Source organism: Macaca nemestrina, chromosome 8, assembly GCF_043159975.1.
Source record: "Macaca nemestrina isolate mMacNem1 chromosome 8, mMacNem.hap1, whole genome shotgun sequence".
NCBI classification, from domain to species: domain Eukaryota; kingdom Metazoa; phylum Chordata; class Mammalia; order Primates; family Cercopithecidae; genus Macaca; species Macaca nemestrina.
In genome coordinates, this window is record NC_092132.1 from 123,321,347 (window position 1) to 123,342,367 (window position 21,021).

The 21,021-nt window shown below is 35.5% G+C and overlaps 1 protein-coding gene across 12 annotated transcripts in view; it reads right to left on the minus strand.

The window, feature by feature from the left end:
- Nucleotides 1-21,021, minus strand: part of LOC105481956 (WRN RecQ like helicase) — a 139,230-nt gene that overhangs the window by 59,080 nt on the left and 59,129 nt on the right. For all 12 annotated transcript variants that reach the window (XR_011607121.1, XR_011607122.1, XM_011741746.3 and 9 more), the window contains 3 exons: nucleotides 15,983-16,065; nucleotides 12,219-12,325; nucleotides 2,541-2,728 (listed from right to left, as the gene is read on the minus strand). Coding sequence is in view for 10 of the 12 variants with exons in the window: in XM_011741746.3 (XP_011740048.2) it covers nucleotides 2,541-2,728; nucleotides 12,219-12,325; nucleotides 15,983-16,065 (378 nt within the window). In the remaining 2 variants the exon portion in view is untranslated. The remainder of the gene's footprint in view (nucleotides 1-2,540; nucleotides 2,729-12,218; nucleotides 12,326-15,982; nucleotides 16,066-21,021) is intronic.

A 21,021-nucleotide genomic window follows, 5' to 3' on the forward strand; every position in this document is an offset into this window, starting at 1 on the left:
CTATCTCACTTATATGTATTATGAATATATTATAATTAAGATTTTAACAAAATAGGGTTAGTTTAAGAAACACCTTAGCTCAATGGATTAAAAAAACATGAATACTGATAAACAAATTACAGGAATTTGGCAGAGTTAAAGTAAGGGAAGAAGATGGAAATAACAGACAATGTTCTGAAGCCTTAATTACCCTCTATCTCACTGCTCATTAAAAGGAAAGTTTCTGTTCACCTAAGATCTGTAGAAAGTGTTCTGACTCTCAATGGTTTCTGGCTGTCCTAAGTCTTCTTGGAGGATTAAAAATGGGTATAAAAATCTTTCTTGATCTGCTTCAAAAAAAAATTTCATACTAAATACCAAGATCTTTGATAGTGTTGAATGTTACACTGAGTCTGCTCTTTATTTCCTAGTAAAGAGGTCCAGAAAGGTGTTCCAGACTGAAGGATGTGTTCGCAGTCAACAATTTGTACGCAGACAATAATTTGTAAACTGTGCATTGAAAGCAACAAGGAGCACCAGGGAGAGGGGATATCTTTGGAGAAATTATAATAGTCTGGGCTAAAGAGTAACAAAGACCTCAATTAGCAGAGTCAACATGAAAAACAGTGAGAAAGAAACATTTGCATAGGATATTATAAGAGGACCACGATGCCAGAAAAACAGAACAATATTACACACCAAAAAAGGTAAATCGCTTTAAAAAGGAGAGTGTTATTATAAGGGAAAGTGCCATAGAGACTGAACAGGATCAAAGATTAGGAGGAGATAATGATCTGACTGTGGAGACTAACCTAGGACAAATAGCCTTCTTCAAAAGAACTTTTCCTCTTTAGGATGAAAGGGAAGTGAAACATAATGAGTACTCACTTCAGAGAGCACTAGAACAGCCAGAACACTCAGAATATATTCAATCCATTCTTGTTTTATTTTGAATACAGGACAAGAAAGCCAGGAGCAAATCCTACATTTAAATTATTCCTTAAGGTCCTCAAGAATAACTCCAGGATTTTCTTAGCCTAGCATCAATCTTCCCTTTACAGGAAAACACCCATGATGTTCTTTAAACTCTATTTGTCTATGCTTGTTTTGTGTTTGTATTTGTAGAAGAAGTTTTTCTTTTTTTTTCTTTTTTTTTTTTTTTGAGATGGGGTCTTGCTCTGTCACCCAGCCTGGAGTACAGTGATGTGATCTCAGCTCACTGCAGCCCCAACATCCTGGGCTCAAATGATCCTCCCACCTCAGCCTCCCAAATAGCTGGGACTACAGGCATACACCACCATGCCCAGCTAATTTTCATATTTTTTGTAGAGACAGGGATTCACCATGTTGCCCAGGCTGGTCTCAAACTCCTGGTCTCAAGTGATCCTCCCACGTCTGCCTCCCAAAGTGCTGGGATTATGGGTGTGACACACCATGACTGGACAAGAAGCATTTATTTTAATGTTTAAAATTATAAACTGGCCGGGTGCAGTAACCAACAACTGTAATTCCAGCACTTTGGGAGGCCAACACAGGTGGATCACTTGAGGTCAGGAGTTTGAGATCAGCCTGGACACCATGGTGAAACCCCGTCTCCACTAAAAAATACAAAAATTAGCCTGGCATGGTGGCGCACACCTGCAATTTCAGCTACTTGGGAGACTGAGGCAGGAGAATAGCTTGAACCCAGGAGGTGGAGGTTGTAGTGAGTCGGGATTGCGCCACTGCATTCAACCTGAGTGACAGAGAAAGGCGCTGTCTCAAATAGTAAATAAAGGCTCATAAAAAGTAAAATAAAGGCTTTTGAAAATTTCTTAACATACATATTTAAAATGCCTTTAAACAAAATAAACAGAAAAAAAGTACTAATGTCAGTTTCCTCATCAGTAAAATGAAAATAATAGGTAACTCACTGATGAGTAGTTATAGGGATTAAATTAGATCATTTATATAAAGCGCCTACAATAGTCCTTGGAACACAATACAGGCTCCAATGTGTTTGTAAGATAACCTTTTCCAAGCTCCTTAAGACTGAAGTCATGTAATTAGTAAACTAGGCAGAATTCAGATGAAAGAGTCATTTTATGTTTGCTTGTTTACTTGTCAATCATTAAGAGTATATGTCCTAGCCAGGCATGGTGGTGCGAGCCTGTAGTTCCAGCTACTTGGGAGACTGAGGCAGGAGGACTGCTTGAACCCAGGAGTTTGAGGCTGCAGGGTTGTGATCACACCACTGCACTCCAGCCTGGACAACAGTGAGACCTTGTCTCTATAAATAAATAAATAAAAATTTTAAAAACAAAAATAAACAGTATTCGCCCTGTTTAAGCAACAGAATGGGGTATTAAGATATTAGAAGAATTAGTTTCTGCTTTTAAAAATAGACTATTCTCAACCACTGAGTTGATTATATAACATCATGCTTGACTTGAACCAAAACTAGGTGGAATTTGAAATACGTTAAATATGCATTAGAAGAAAACTGTAAAATACATAACTTGTTAAAAAAAAAAAAAAAAAAGGAAATCATTACCAAAATTCATCAACCATTAAATCCTTACCTTGTTGTTTTGACAAGAAATGGCTGCAGATCCTGAAGGATATTCCCTGTTTTTCGCCTAACTTCTAAATACAGGTTTGGTCGATCAAAACCAGTACAGATGATCTGAGGATTTCTCAGATTTAAGCAACGTACAATGTCTTCCCGGATTGAAGAAGTTGCAGTGGCAGTAAGTGCAACAATTGGAACCTGAATGATGTAAAACTGTTATTTTAAAAAGGTAAGAGCCCACTCATTCCCGACATGTGTATTGCTTTCTTACAAAGAGACTGGTAGGACAACAGTCAGAAGTACAATGTCAAAGACGCAACTGTAAAATTTTTTGTAAAGAAAAAAATCTCCCTACTAACTTGTTTCTCAGGCTCCTGGATACAATATTTACTTTTTAAAAATCAGAAATCATTTAAATAAAACATTAAATCCATGAGGTTTCCAAATGCAATTTACCTTGTCTTATTAAATTAAGCCTACCTATTAGCTATCTACTTCTCCATTTATTATTTTTTAACATTTATTACATTTGAAATGGTGCTGATATAAGCAGGAAGTAAATTATGCCTTATATTTGATTAATGGATAATTACAAATTATAAACTCTCACTGAAAATCTAACTACATAAAGCAATGGTCTTTTTTTTTTTTTTGGCCTCCTATTTTAAATATATAGGTTTATGTCTTCACAAATCTAGAAGCAAAGCTCCAATGACCCAGATAACCTCTCTTCAGTGGTACTGAGATAATCAATAACATACTATATATAGGAAATATGTATAAATGAAACATGTATGATTAATTGATTGCTAGCAAAGACTTCTTGACTGGATTAGCAGACAGAGCAGGACACTCAGCAGTTATCAGGAAAAACACGAATATGTCATCTTCCAGAAATCCCCTAAAACTAGATCTCATATTTTTATCCTATTATAGGAAATTACATGTAACTATGGTATTGTTTCATAATCAGAAAAAGTGGACTGTCTTACAGCTGTTTCTAAATTATCAGCTATTCTATCACCAAGAATATAACTTTCTTAAAAATATTCTTTTTGGCTCATGACAGATACAGGAAACAATATTCTCATAAAATAGCTCTTCAGATGCACTGCATCTATTTTACAAACCAACTATCACAATTATCTTGTATATAAGTGGAAATGTATGTGCAATTTACCAATTTGCAAAGAAGCAATTCTAGAATATGACTCAAAATTAAAACAAGATCACTTTATTAAAAATTATAAACTACTTTTTCAATCACTATAACTTTACTGAAATAAAAACTCAATCTCCAAACTCACATTAAAAAAAAAATCAATTAAGTTTGAGAGTAGGTTTTTTCAAATTAAAAAAATTAAATCAAAACGAATGTGACAAGGTAATTAGCATCATTTTTGCATTCTTTATCCTTAAATTTTGTGACACTATTTGAAAAGGCAACCCCAAAATTAATTTCATTGGTTTGTGGCTTAAAATCAGATTGTTCTCTGAATTTACAGTGCCTGCCTAGCAACTTAAAGAGGAACAAGCTAATCTACAAAGAGGTTGGTTTCTCTAATCAACCCCCAACATGGGTATATTCGTGTTAACACATAGGTTTTAACAAATATAAGACTGAAACTAAGGGAAGTTTAAAAATTAGAGGTTCTTAGAACATGCACATTCTCACTCTCATAGTAAAGCACTTTCACCAGTTTAAGTGTTTTGGTCAAATAATTTATATAAATGCACTAATAAAATACTTGTTTAATTGCATATTAAAAACAGTGATTTTCAGGATACAGTCCATAAGAAAAGAGGGTTGGGTTTGTTTCTAAGCAATATAATGTATAAGTGGGCAGGTAATATATTTATGAAAATGAGGAAGTAAGCATGAAACATGACGTATCTTTAAGAAGTTAACAGAAAAACCAGGCAAAACAATGGCACCACAGTGGAAAAAATCTGTTTTGGAATCAGATTGTTTGAGTTGAAATCCTGTTTTTGCCACTTACTAGATGTGAGATTTTTGAGCTCTTTATTTAACTCTCTAAGCTTCAGTTTCCTCATCTATAAAATGGCTACAATAACAGTGCCATCTCATAAAGTTATGAATATCAAGTGAGATAAAACATGCAAAGTGCTGTAATGCATCAAATATACTAAGCGCTCAAAAAGTTTCAACTTTTACAAATATTGTCATTAAAATAAAAAAAAAGAATTCTATATAAGAACTTCAGAGACATGAGTACTACTCCCCGATTTGCAACTGACATTTGCAAGGGCTGCTCTTTCAGCAAAAAAAAAAAAAAAAAAAATGAGATGGAGAGGGCTGTATGATGTGTTAGACCCATCTTGCTACCAGAAATTCCCTATTCCAGCAATCTGGTAACGGTGAAAATCACTATAAATTTACTCTTTTGCCTCAACATTCTAGAAAGATATAGCTCAGAATGTTGCTTCTGGAATTAGAAAATAAAGTAATAGAATATATTAAAAATTAATGATAAACTTCCACTTCAGCAATGAATAGGACCTTTTCTCTTGTAAGTATGTGGCATTTTATGACATTTAAAATATATAAACTAGAGTGAAGCTTAAAAACAACACACAGTCAGGCTATGAGAAGGGTGACAATACATCCTCATTTGCCGGGACATTCCCAGTTTATGCCTGCAGTCATGGCATAATTATTAACAGCTTGAACTCTTTAATTTTCAGAAGCAAACTATTTCGGGTAATAAATTATACTGTCACTTAGTTCTTAACTCACAAAATGTATTCTTTGACAGGTCTTAATTTCTTTTTAACAGGCAGCAAGTTTTGCTAAATCAAACAACCAAATATAAATTAATCTTCCTAAATTTATAGTAACAGATTTATGACTATAAATTTAGGAAGATCTTAGACATATACTTCAATGGTGTAGTCCCCACAGATTGAGAAAAGTGTAAGTATTCCACCTGCTTCTAAATTCAGGTCATGTTGCTAATTCTAACTTTGTACTCCATAACATCACACATACTTCATTCATTCACGCACTCATTCTAAATAGTTACTGAGTACCTACTATGTGCTGATCTTTGTAATAGGTACTGGGGAGAAAGTAACAGAAAAACCCCACATGTCTCATGGACTTCACAGTTCCTCTTACCTGAAATGTAAATAGCTTTAAGACTGATGCAAAGCTTTCTGCCTGCCTGTTCTTTCTCAACACCCACTTTGTCTGATTCCCTCCAAATAGGAATCTTTGTGCCACACAGCTTAGTCATCTCTGCTGTTTTTGAACTTATTGAAATAATATGGTGTGAAACATTCTAGGTTTATAGTAGTTATCCTAGTATAACTGGAATCAGAAGAAGAAAAAAAGCACCAAGAACAGTGAAAAAAAATGACAGTGCTATAACCACCAGGTGGCATGTCTCACCATTTAGCTAATAAAGAGGGTTCTTGAAAACACCAGGGGAAAAAGGTTTTCTCAGCCATTGCTCGGCCAACACGCTCCCTGCACTGGAGGCCCAACAGAAGGAACGTGCTTTATTAATCCTCCCAAGACATGAAAATGATCCAGTGACATCCATGGCCAGACATAATACAAGATTTAATTCAAGCTAAAAAATGTTTAAGAACTGTATAAAATATTTAAAACTCCTTTAACACAATCCTTCTAGAATCAAAGGCCTAGGAAAGGATTACAGAAAGTAATCTTCCTAGTTTCCAAAAGCTTATTTTAAACCATTCTAAATTAATGGAAATCAGTCCTCCAGGTGCACTGTGCCTAGCGACTTTCACCACAGAAATCCCTTCTAAACATGTACTACTAACACTGTTCATCTTTTTGTATTATTTGTACCACTTCATAATACCATATTTTGTTTGGTACTATTACTTCTACTGTTATAGGTATGAATCTAGACTCCTTTACTGAACTATGAGCTACTTGAGGGCAGAAATTACATTTTATGCCTCTTTCAAATCATTTGCTTGTATGGTGTAGCTATTTATGGCCCAACTCTATACTGCCCACTACCTGTTTTGGAAAGTCACTTTACTAATTCTCAGCTTTCTCATCAGAATTCATTCATTCATTCACCCCGTTATATATTGAGCACCTCCTATAAGCCAGGTATTGTTCTAGATTTTATAAACCAACAGTCAAAAACTCCTCCCTACAAAGAATATTCCAGTGAAGAAGAACTCACAGAAAATTAACAAAATATAACACAATAAGTTAAACAGTGATAGTGCTATTTTTAAAAAAGCAAAGGTTCAGGAGTAATGTTGAATGATGGGGGAGGGGGAACTAATCTGATATTTCAAATATGGCAGCCCAGAAGGCCTAAATGCAAAACATCTGAGAGAAGTAGGGGAGAACATTGCACAGATAATGTGGGGGAAACGTATTCAGGGAAAGGAAGCAGCAGGCACAAAGCCCAGGCGCTGGAGCATGCCTGGAATGTCCAAAGAAAAACAAAGAGGGTGATGTGGCTGAATCCGGTGAATGAGGAGACAAGGAGGAGAGAATGAGGTCAGAGAGAAAATGGAAGGGGCTTTTGCCTTTATTTAGAGGGAAATGGCATGCTACTAGGTGGTTCTGAGCAGAAGACATGATCTATCTGACTTCATTTTTAAAGTATCACTCTGGACGCTGTGTTGAAACAGAATGAGGGATGGGAAGAGTGAAAGCAGGAGGCTCTAAGGAGATGGTGGCTTTTACCTGGGGAATGACAGGGATCGAGAGAGAAATGATTTAATCCTGCATATATTCTGAAGACCTCACGAGATTTCCTTACTGTTTAAATAAACAGTGGAGTGTGAGAAAAAGAGAAAAAATTGAGGAAAATTCCAAAATTTTGGCCAATGGAGTTGCTGTTAAACAAGATGGAGAAGAGTGAGGAAAGAGCAGATCTGGAGTGCTACGCAGAAGTCAGTTAGGAAGAGGTTAAGTTTGAGACACCTTTTGGTCATCTCACCAGAGGCATGTTGAGTAGTTACATAGATGTGTGCCTGTGTGTACACACATATATGTACATATATTCTACTAAATAGCTAAAATGAACAAATAGTGACAACACCAAATGCTGGCAAAGAGGCAAAAACAACTGGATCACTCATATACTGCTGATATCAGTCTATGATGGAGATAAAAATTTGGGAGTTCTCAGCATAGGCTTGGTATTTAAAACTGCAGGCTGGGCGTGGTGGCTCACATCTGTAATCCCAGCACTTTGGAAGGCCAAGGCAAGTGGATCACCTGAGGTCAGGAGTTCGAGACCAGCCTGGCCACTATGGTGAAACACCATCTCTACTAAAAATACAAAAATTAGCTGGGCATGGTGGTGCCTGCCTGTAATCCCAGCTACTCGGGAGGCTGAGGCAGGAGAATCACTCGAACCCTAGAGGCAGAGGTTGCAGTGAGCTGAGATCACGCCATTGCACTCCAGCCTGGGCAACAAGAGTGAAACTCTATGTCAAAAATAAAAAAATAAATAAAATAAAATAAAATTGTATATTAGGTGAAATGACCAAGAAAATGAGCACAAAGGTAGGTCCAAAGACTAAGGTTTCTGGAAGGCCAACATTAAAAGGGCAGGGAGATGAGAAGAAACAGGAGACTGAGAATAAAGAGACAGTAAGGAAAGAAGAAATCCAGGAGTGTGTGCTGTCCTATGTGACTACTGAAGAATTATTTCAAGAAGTAGTATGAAGATTTTAATAGCTACCTTGTTGAACCATGATACAAAAATCTGACCCAAGGTCAGCCACATCACTGGAGCTCAATTCACATGGCTTGATTTTCCCTCAATATAAACTTGCTAACTAGTATATTTAATTTCTTTTTGGTTTGTTCTGTTTTAATATCTGCTCCAACTAAACTCTGTGAGATAAGCTAACAAAAGACACTATTTTTGAGATTCCTCTCAATTTGCTATCTATAAGCAAGATTAATGAGTAATGAAATTGAACTAGACAATCTACCAAAAGAATAACAAACAATTTCTAACACAGTTTACTCACAAAACTGGGAAATCCTGGGCTCAGAAGGCACCACTGCCTCACTACTACCAAGAAAACTTAAACATAAGTCAACTTTATTTATTCATTCAAAATTAATATAACAGGCTAGAGAACCCAGAAATAGACCTAGACAAATACACCCAAATGACTTGCAACAAAGGGGCAAATGCAATTTAACAAGGGAAGGGCAGCCTGTTCAACAAAGGGTCTGCAGTAATTTAACATCTATTGGGAAAACAATGAACCTTGACTTAAACCTCACATCTTATACAAAATTTAACTCAAAATGGATCACAGACCTAAAACATAAAACTGTAACAATTTTAGGAAAGAACCATAGGAGAAAATCTTCAGGATCTAGGGCTAGGTGAAGAGCACAATCCATAAACGAAAAAATGATAAACTGGATTTCACTAAAATGTAAAATATGTACTCTGTGAAAGACATGATAAAAAGAATGAAAAGACAAGCTACAAAATGAAAGAAATATTTGAAACCACGTATCTGACCAAGGACTCGTTTCTACAATGTAGTTTTTAAACTCTTAAAACTCAACAGAAAAAAACAAGCACTCCAATTATATAAGGAATTTCACCGGAGGCAAATTAGCATATGAAAAGACATTCAACATCATTAGCCACGAGAGAAATGCAAATTAAAAGTGAGATACCACTCGACACCTATCAAAATGGCTAAAATAAAAAACAGTTGCAACAACAAACGGTGGCAAGGATAACTAGATCATTCACACACTGCTGACAGGAATGTAAAATGCTATAGCCACTTTGGAAAACAGTTTGGCAATTCCTTAAAAACTAAAAATACACTCCTGGCCATTTATCCCAGAGAAATGAAAACTTTTATATTTTCAGGTTGTTTAGCCATTCACCTATTGAAGAACTTTTGAGATACACACAAATGTTCATAGCATCTTTATTCATAATAGTCAAAAACTGGAAAACAACCCAAAAGTTCTTCAACAGGTGAACAGTTAAACTGTAGTACAACCATACCATGGAATACTCTGTAACAATAAAAAGGAACAGACTTCCGAAAAACAGTCACGTGGTACTTAATGGCATTTCTGTCAATGACAGACCACATGTGGAACAGTGGTCCCATAAGATTATAATGAAGCTGAAAAATTCCTATCACCAGGTGATGTCATAGCCGCCATAATGTCTTAGCACAAGGCACTGCTCACGTTTGTAGTGATGCTGCTATCAATAAACCTACTGTCCTGCCAGTCATTAAAAAGTATTGCACATACAATTATGTACAGTATATAACTTGATGAATAATAAACAAGTATGTTACTGGTTCACATATTTACCTATACCCTTTTCCATTATTTTAGAGTATACTCCTTCTACATATTCATTTTCTAAAGTCAACTGTAAAACAGCCTCAAGCAGGTCCTTCAGGAGGTATCTAGGAGAAGGCATTGTTATCACAGATGACAGCTCCACGAGTGTTACTGCCCCTAAAGAACTTCCAGTGGGACAAGATGTGGAGGTGGAAGACAGCAATACTGATGATCCTGACCCTGTGTAGGTCTAGGCTGATATGTGTGTTTGTATTTTAGTTTTTAACAAAAAAGTTTAAAAAATAAAAATAAAATTTTAAAATAAAGGCTTATGGAATGCATTAATCAAGGAAGAAAAAATTTTGTAGAGCCGTACAATGTGTTTATGTTTTAATCGAAGAGTTATTACAAGAGTCCAAAGTCAAAAAGTGTTTTAGGTTTATGAATCAAAATTACAGTAAGTTGAGATTAATTTATTATTAAAGGAAGAAAATTTTTAAAGAACAATTTAAAATAAATTTAGTGTAGACTAAGTGTACAATATGTATAAAGCCTACAGTAAGTGTAGAGTAATGTCCTAGGCCTTCACATTCACTCACCACCCACTCACTCACTCAGAGCAACTTCCAATCCTACAAGCTCCATTTGCAGGAAGCACCCTATACAGGTATACCATCTTTTATCTTTTATACTGTATTTTTACTGTGCCTTTTCTACATTAGATATGTTTAGATACACAAATACTTACCATTGTATTACAATTGCCTGCAGTATTCATTACAGTAACATGCTGGATAGGTTTACAGCCTAGGAGCAATAGGCTCTACCATACAGCCTAGGTATGCAGTAAGCTTTATCATGCAAGTTTGTGTAAGTGCATGTTCAGATAACCACGAAATGTCCTAAGAACACATTTCTCAGAACATATCCCTGTTGTTAAGCAACACATGACCACAAACAACTTGAATGGATCTCAAGGTAATTATGTTGAGTGAAAAAAACTAATTCCAAAAGGTGACAAATTGCATGATTCCATGTATATAACATTCTTGAAATAAAATTTTAGAGAGTGAGACCAGATTTGTGGTTGCCAGTGGCTAGCGCCAGGGGTGGGAAGAACAGCTCCAGGGAGCTTTGTGGTAAGGGAACATTTGGTATCCTGACTGCAGTGGTAGTTACACAAATGTACATGAGATTAAACTGTATAGAACAATACACACACCATGCAAAAGAATACTTACAAAACTGGAGAAATAAGAATAAACTGTAGATACTGTACAAATGTCATATTCCTAGTTTTGATACTGTACTATAGTCATGCAAGATGATACTGTTCAGGAAACTGGGTGAAAGGTACATAGGACCTCGCTATACGTTTTTTTTTGTTTTTGTTTTTGTTTTACAACTTCTTGTGAATTTACAATTTTCAAAATAAAAAATAAAACAGTGCTAGTACTGTGGGTTTTTAAACCATTCATGTAAATATGCCAATCATGTAGAATATTCATGTAAAAATTTGTTTTGTTTTGTTTTTTGGAGACAGAGTTTCACTCTTGTCGCCCAGGCTGGAGTGCAATGGCACGATCTTGGCTCACTGCAACCTCCGCCTCCTGAGTTGAAGCGGTTCTCCTGCTTCAGCCTCCCGAGTAGCTGGGATTACAGGCACCTGCCACCACACCCAGATAATTTTTGTATTTTTAGTAGAGACAGGGTTTCACCACGTTGACCAGGCTGGCTTCGAACTCCTGACCTCAGGTGACCTCAAGGTGATCCGCCCACCTTGGCCCAAAGTGCTGGGATTACAGGCGTGAGTCCCGGCGCCTGGTCAAAATTTGCTATTTTTTATAATAGGGAAGAAAGGGAAATTCTAATACTGAAATCTTTAATAAAATCTCTGTAGAATAGTTCAAACTTTAGGTTTTCAATGTGATACAATAAGGGGTAACCGGGATTTCACAGCATCCTAGAGTAAAAGGATATATGGATGAAAGATCACTGAGAAGACATTTGGACAAATATGGCCCACAGCCTGTTTTGTTATGGCCCACCAGTGAAAAACGTAACCCTTTACATTTTTAAAGGTTTACTAAAAGAAAAAAGAGAGAGAGAGAGGAATATGTGATACAGACTACATGTGGCCTATAAAGCTTGAAATATTTATTACCTGGTCCTTTCAGAAAAGGTTTGTCAAGTCTTGTTCTACTGTATTCCTCAATAGATTATATGCCAACTTCAGAATTTTTTTAAAAATAGTTCTCTTTTCACATTATCCATTTGCTCTTTTATAGCGAAGTCTCCAGCTTTTTTACCACTCCCCAATCCTGAATGCTCTCCTTAGTAAGAATGTAATTTCGGGACATCAGACTTGGCAAAGCTTACCATTGGGAGTGCTGTCTTTAGGGAGCCCAACTTCCTGAATGAATTCCTAAAATCATGCCCCCACTCAGAAATACAGTGAGCCTCATCCACAGCAATGAGTGTGATACCTATAAAAAAGAAAAACACGTAAAGGAAAACATAAAGCTTAAAAGGAAAAAATAAACTCATCTACATCTCCGAAGGAGAACAAATAACCAAAATCAAAGTATTTGGTTCCTATAAAAACAGAAGCATAAATACCATCATATTAAGACAAAAAATCATTATTGGAAATAGGGAGAGGGGAGATATATGAATAAAAGGCTTAAGAATTTTAAAAGGAAATATTTATGTATTAATCCAAAGAAGACATTTATTGGATCTCAGCTTTCATCACTATTCCTTGGAGAGATGAATTGCTTACTGCGACTTTGTCTCCAAAACTATCCACCTGCATTTCTCTTTGGTAATACCTTCAATTTTGTCTCATGCATTAGCTATTAAAAGAGATAAAAAGAGCCAGCAAATTTCTACTGAAATTAACTGCATTGCCACACATCATATTGCAAAGAGTCCTCTGAAATGCCAGTATCAGAGCACAGGAGGACAGCCACATTTTCTAATGTAAAATGGTATGGGAAGAGCTAAATCACATGATGTACAACGTAGGTAAGAAGAAACGTAATTTGTTCTTTCTTCCTGTAGAAGCCTCTCTGCTCTGCCCCCACACCAGACACACACACTGAAGCAGAATCAACAGTGTGTTGTAATGCATGTCAGAACAATGTCTTCAGATTTTTCAAAGTAGTAACAGTCGTGCTTTTGCCCTCAATTAACAAATTGATACATAAGAATAAGTTTTTCCTTCAATGAGTATGATCATTCTTTGATACTTCTCTGAGCATTAATAATGTTCAGACACTAAGAGGAGGATGATTAAAAAGCTCTAAAGTCAGACTGCCCAGATGCAGAACTTGGCTCCACCACCTGTCATGTGTATTACCTTAAGCAAGTTACTTAAGCTTTCCAAGTCTCAGTCCTCTCACAAGTAAAATGTGGACAATAATAGTACCTAACATTTTCTAGATGCTCTAAAGATTAAATTATATCATTCACATAAAATGCTAAAATAGGGCCTGGCACACACACAGAAAAATTGCTACTACTCCTATTATGGTTAATAAATATCTATTATTATCCAAACACTTTTCTAGCAATAAAAAGACTAATAAAATACAATCCATGACCTGAGGAGTTCACAATTCTAAAAGAGGAGACAGACATGCAAATAAACAATTACAATTCATTGACATTACAAGTTACAACAGTCTTAAGACAGTGTGGAGGAGAAAGAAAGCCAAAAAAAAAAAAACCTACTAAACATAGGGGCAAAGTCAGTTATTTGTATCAAAATTCTCTGGGTACTACTGAGTGGCTGGAAAAAATTCAATACTATCACTATAATTATTTTGGCTTTTGAAACTAAACCTGAGTGACTGATTGATTTTTCCCTCCTTCCTTCCTTCCTTCCTTCCTCCCTTCATTCCTTCTCTCTCTCTTTCTTTCGTAAGTAGGACTATAACAGGTACCATGCTTAGCTCATTTTTTTTTTTCAGAGATGGGGTCTCACACTGTTGCCCAGGCTGGTCTCGAACTCCTGGGTGGAAGCAATACTCCTACTTCAGCTCAGATTTTAAATTAAATAGGTTGAAACAGAGATGATGGTCTCTTTTACTTTAAAACTTTCCTTTTTTTAAAAGCTTTAGTTACAGGTTTGACAAAGTAGCTTTTAATGGAGCTAAACCTTATCCCTCAAAATCAGTTTAGACAAGCTTTTGCCAACATTCACTTAAGTTAAAAGTCTGGTTGGTAAGGAGTCTCCCTATAAAACTATGTTTGCTCTTTCTGTTAAAAATCCAGACTACTTAAGTAATTTAACATTTACTGAAAAATGAGGAATCTGATTAGCTAAATGTCAGACTGCTGTACAAATAACATCCTGCGTATATTCATTTTTGCAAGCATTGTACAATTTCCCGCAACAAAAGGCAAAGGAAAATATTTCAAAAATAATTTTTATTTAATTTATCCCTTTTTATTCAACACTGAGTCAACCAGAGAACATTTTCATCCATCATAAGCAAAGTACACTGCTCTAATAATTGCAGTGTTCAAAATTCACCCATTACAAAAAAATAAAAATAGAGTTTTAACTACTTGTCAAAAGTATTAAGTATTTGTTTAAATACTTAAGCTTATTATTCATTTAACACTATCACAGAAACAAAGCAAACAGTAAAAACGTACCCAGACCACTATAGACATAGACCCTAGCTTTTGCAATACAACCATGAAATTTATATATAGGGTAGTTATTCTTAATTCAAAGTGAAATATTCACAAGAACTTCACACAACCTAATAGGAAACATATCAAATTAATTGTCCATTAAAGGCAAAAAATATAGTATGTCAATAAGGGAGTTTAGGAGCTCATAAATGTACTCGTTGCTAATATATTTAATGAAATGTTAATTGCTGCCCTCATTCTGTTGTTGGTTTTAACACATACCAAAAAAGATACAAGTTTGTTTTCATTATATTGTTGGAAAAATTATCAAATGCTTTCCTACAGTTATATGAAAGTAACCGTTAAACGAGACGTTGCAATTTGAAAACCTAACCTATCTGGAATTATTTCAATACATAATTATATAACAAGATCATATGATATTGAAAAATTAAATTTGGTTAGGTCAACTGAAAGTGTGAAATAGGGGCATTTGCAAGAGGAGCCACGATTGCAATTCTTGGATAGTTGAGCCTAACCACCAAGAAGAAAAAAAAATTCTTTTTTGAGGCATGGTCTCGCTCTGTTGCCCAGGATGGAGTGCAGTAGTGTAATCTCGGCTCACCACAGCCTCCATCTCCCAGGCTCAAACAATCCCCCTACCTCAGCGTCCCAAGTAGCTTGGACTACAGGCATGCACCACCAGGCTCGGCCAATTTTTTAAAAAATTCTTTGTAGAGATGAGCCTCTCACTATACTGAGGCTTAAAATATTTTTAAGAACAAAAAAAAGTGCTATCAGCTTTTGACTAATTCTATATTTACACTTTCTAGGAAATAAACTCTGACTTATCCAAGTTTTTGGTTTTTGTAATAAATCAAACTCACTAGTGGCAACTAATCAAAGGTACTGTGGTTTCCAACCCTGGCTATACATCAGAATCACCTGTGAGAAGTCACCAATGCCAGGTGCCACCCCACGCCTGTTAAATCAGAATTTTCAAGGTTGGGGGTTGGTTACCTACATTTTTTTTAAGTTTGAAAAGTGATTCTTATGAACAAAGAGAGTACAAAACCACTACATTGACTTAATTTAGATACAGAACATGAAAAATAAGTAAATTAAAATTTCATAGAACCTAGGATTCAACATTCATTCAACAATATGTTTAAGTGCCTATGTGCCAAGCACACTGCATTGGGGAAACATAAATTTTAAGAAGTGGTATTTTTCCCTTGAAAAGTGTATAGCCTAGCAGAAGAAAACAGATATATAAACAGGTAATTATGCTAACAGAGCCTAATTTCTGTAGCAAAAGGAATTATAGAGTATCATGGGATAAGATAGGTGAAACGCCCAATTAGAGAGTCAGATTTCCTGGAGGAAGTAATGTTTGAAATAAATTTTAACAGAAGTGAAATCCAGTGTCCATCCATAGGTTTAACTTTAAAGATTAACTCAGTAAGTATTTACAAAGATCTTTCTTTACCACTTACCAATATCAGCCTCGAGTTGCTGGAGTAGGCCTATGTTACCCGAACAGTATTCTGGAGTTATGTATACAATCCGGTATTTGCCTCTGCAAAAACAAACAAAACAAAAAGAAAAAAAAAAAAAAGAAAGGAAACATATTAACAATAAAGAAAACAATCATCTCAAGGAATTACAACTTAAAATCAAAATACCTGATGAATGTTTAAATACTTTATGTCACGAAAATCTAAAAGATGGCTATATACATACAGAGAATGCTTACCTCTTCAGAGAGAAAAATGAGGATGACTCACTAAAGACTACATATAAAAAGAAAGCCCTATTGCATTTTCCAAACCCAATTCCAGTCTCTTCCTAAGGGCTGGCTAATTTCTTTTAAGTGGGATCTATGAGACATTCCTTTATCCTTAATACAAAATTCAATATACACTTATGCTAGCTTGAGTTAATTTCTATTCTGGGTAGACAGAATCCTAATTAAGACACTGTTTGTAATAAGGCTAGGTCTGGGGCAAAATATTTACAGAGTCTGTGCTCCATTCTATGAAATGAAGACCTAGATCAAGCCAAATGTAATGAAACTTAATTTTCTATATGAAAAGACTTTAAAAGCATTCACCTGTCCATTCAACAGATGTTTAAGTGTCTACTGTGCACTAGGCACTGTGCTTTCACAAGGAATCAAATATTAACAAAACAGATATGCCTTTACCTTTATGAAATTAACATTGTATTCTAATTAACATAGGAAACAGTATAAAGAATAAGGTCTGATGTCAAACTGCCCAGTTCTACTTCTTACAAGGTAAGTGATGTTAGCCAAGTTACTTTAGCATGCCCAGTTTCTTTGGTATAAAATAGTGACAATAATTATCAAGACAGCTATTGTTTCGATATCTAGATTCAAGGTAAACGCAATCAAAATCCCAGCAGGCATTTTGGTTGAAAAGGTGATGCTGACATGCTCACAGAAATACAAAGGACATAGAATAGCCAGAAAAACTCTGAAAGAAAAGAACAAAGCTAGAGGCCTTGCACTATCTGATTTCCAGGTTTATTATAAAGCTACAGTAATCAAGACACCAATCAAGACAGACATAGATCCACCAAACACAGAATAGAGAGTGCAGCAAATGACCCACATATATGCAGTCAATTTATTTTTGACAAAGGTACAAAGTCAATTCAGTGTAAAAGCATAGTCTTTTTTAAAAATGGAGCTGGAACAATAGGTGAAAAATATATAAACTGTAATCAATATCTCCTACAATAGACAACATTTACTAAAAATTAATCATAAATCTAAATGTAAAACTTAAAACTATAAAACTTTTAGGAGAAAATATAAAAGCAAATCTTTGTAACCTTGGGTCAAAACACTAAAAGCAAAAATCCCTAAAAGAACAAATCGACAAACTGGACTTTATCAAAATGAAAAACGGCTGCTCTTCAAAAGAACTGTGTGGAAAGTATGAAAAGTCATAAACTAGGAGAAAATGTTTTTAAAGCATATATCAAATAAAGAATTTATATTCAGAATATAGAAATGACTATCAAAACTCAATAAGTAAAAAGAATAAGCAGAAGATTTGAACAGACACTTCCTCAAAGAAGATATACAGATGGCCAGTAAGTGTATGAAAATATGTTCAATATAATTAGTCATTAGGGAAAAGCAAACTAAAAATAAAATGAGATACTATTAGAATGGCTTAAATTAAAGATCAGCTAGACTAAGTGATGGCAAGGATGGGGAGGAACTGGACCTCTCATACACTGCTGGTGGGAACATCCCATGATACAATCATTCTCAAAAGCTTGGTAGTTTCTTAAACAAAGAATTAGCATATAGTCTAGTAATTCCACTCTTAGGCATATATGCAAAAGCGTTGAAAATGTATGTTCATAAAAAAATTGGTACACAAATGTTCATAGCACCATTATTCATAACAGCCAAAAAGGAAAAAACCCAAATGTCCATCCCTGATGAACGAATTTTTTAAAATGTGTATGCCCATACTATGGAATATTATTCAGTCATAAAAAAAGACTAAATGAAGTACTGATATGATTATGCTAAGAAGAAGCCAGACACAAAAGACCATGTACTGTATGAGTTCATTTATAGACATATCCAGAATAGGCAAATCATAGAGACAGAAAATAGACTAGTGGTTGGAAGTGGGTAGAACAGAGACAAAAGGCCAGGCAGATTGGCTCACGCCTGTAATCCCAGTGTTCTGGAAGGCTGAAGTGGGACAATTACTTGAGCCCAGGAGTTTGAGAACAACCTAGGCAACAGAGCAAAATCTCATCTCTATTAAAAATAAAACAAATTAGCCAGGTATGGTAACTTGTGCCTACAGTTCCAGCACTCAGGAGACTGAGGTGGAAAGATCGATTGAGCCCAGGAAATCAAGGCTGCAGTGAACCATGATCATGCCAGTGCACTCCAGCCCGGGCGACAGAGGGAGACCCTGTCTCAGAAAAAAAGAAAAGAAAATAAAAGGGACAATAGGGAATGACCACATAATGGGTACGGAAATTCTTTTGGGAGTTAGGAAAATGTTCTGGAATTAATATATATTAATATTATATATAATATATATTATATAGTATTACTATATATTATATAGTAATAATGTTATATATTATATATTATACTATATATTATTACTACACCAAAACCCACTGGACTTTAGTAACGATTAAAATGGTAAAAGTGGCCGGGCACAGTGGCTCATACCTATAATCCCAGCACTTTGGGAGGCCGAGGAGGGCAGATCACGAGGTCAGGAGATAGAGACCATTCCTGCCTAACACGGTGAAACCCCGTCTCTACTAAAAATATTTTAAAAATATATAAAAAAAATTAGCCGGGCATGGTGGCAGACACCTGTAGTCCCAGCTACTTGGGAGGCTGAGGCAGGAGAATGGCGTGAACCTAGGGGATGGAGCTTGCAGTGAGCCGAGATCAAGCCACTGTGCTCCAGCTTGGGCAACAGAGCAAGACTCCATCTCAAAATAAAATAAAATTTAAAAATGGTAAAAGTTACGTTCTGTGAATTTTATCTCAATTAGAAAAAACAAAGTTAAACATATATCCATCACACGTTCCAGTCATTCCATTTCTTCATATAAAATCAATAAAATGAAAACATATGTCCATATGAAGACTTATATATGAATGTTCACAGCAGCTTTATTTGTAATAACTCAAAACTGGAAACAATCCAAATGTCTATCAGGTGAATGGATAAACAAGTTGTTGGATATCCATAAAATGTAATCCACTTTAACAATAAGAGGAATGAACTATTACTCAATGTAATAACACGGATGAATCTCAAAATAATTATACTGCATTATTTAAACCAGACAAAAAAAAAAGAGCATATAAAATATGATTGACTCCGTGTATACATAATTTTAGAAAACGCAAACTAGTCTATGGTAACAGGAAGAAGATCAGCAATTACCTGGTGACTGGGATTGAAACAAAAAGGTAAACTTTGTGGGTGATGAATATGTTCATTAACTGGATTGTGATGATGGTTTCGTGAGTGCATAACTGTGCCAAAACTTACCAAATTATACTTTCTTAGCATATAAAATTTCTTGTAAGTCAATCACACCTCAATAAAGGTGATTTAAAATGCTTAGAAAAAAGAAAGCATGTTCACAAAAAAGATTTTTATAAGGATGTGTATAGCAGCTTTATTAGAAACAGTCCAAAACTAGAAAAATAGCCTAGGTGTCTATCAATAAGAAAATGTAAAAACAAACTGTGCTATATTCAATGAAATACAATAAAATAACACTCAGATATTTTAAAAAACAAACAAACAAACAAACAACTATGCCAAGTGCAGTGGTTCACGCCTGTAATCCCGGCACTTTGGAAGGCCAAGGCAGGAGGATCACTTTCTCATTTTATCTCAGAAAAAACAAAGTTAAACATATATCCACCACAGGATCCAGTCATCCCACTCCTTGATATTATCAATAAAATGAAAACATATGTCCATACAAAGACTTATATGTGAATGTTCATAGCAGCTTTATTTGTAATAATCCAAAACTGGAAGCAATCCTGAGGTCACGAGTTCAAGACCAGCCTGGGCAACCAAGGAAGCTCCTGTCTCTACAAAAAATTTAATAATTAGCCAGGCATGGTGACCTGTAGCCCTAGGTACTTGGGAGGCAGGAGGATAGCTTGAGCCCACAAGTTAGAGGCTGCAGTAAGCTATGATTGCACCACTGTACTCTAGCCTGGGTGACAGGACACGGTGTCTCTAAAAAAACAAAAACAAAACAAAACCAAAAACTACTGATACATGCAACAGCATGGAAGAATCTCAGAAACATTACACCAAATGAAAGAAGTCTCACACAAAAGAGTTCATATTGTGCGAACACATTTATACGGCATTCTACCAAACTATGGCAGAGAAAATCAGACCAGAGGCTTGCCTAGGATGGAGGATGGAAGGACAGACTGGGGAGAGATATGAAGAAACTTTCTAGAGTGTCAGTAATATTCTGTATCTTGTCAGAGGTTTGGTTTACATCTTTGTATGTATTTATCAAAACTCAGTAAATACATGTGTATCTCATGTGTATGTATATACTAATATGTATGTAAAGAAAGCAGCTGCTTAATGGGCAGGGGTGTTCTTTTGGGAGTGATGAAAATGTTCTAAATTAGAACATGCATATATATGCATATATATTAATATATGTGTGTGTATGTATATGTATGTGTATATATGTTTATGTGTGTGTACATATATATACACACAGGCACACAAAATGGGTGTGTGTATGTGTGGCTGAGATGATATTCTCCTTAGGAATTACATCATGATAGAATTGGATGGGCAAGAGACCTAGAATCCAGTCCCTGATCAGTCAGTCATTGAGTGACTTCGGGCAAATTACTTGTCTCTGATCCTCAGTTTTCTCATCTATAAAATGAGATAAATCTTGATACTCTCCAACTTCTCTTCCAAAACCAAAATTTTTATAATTCTATGACTAC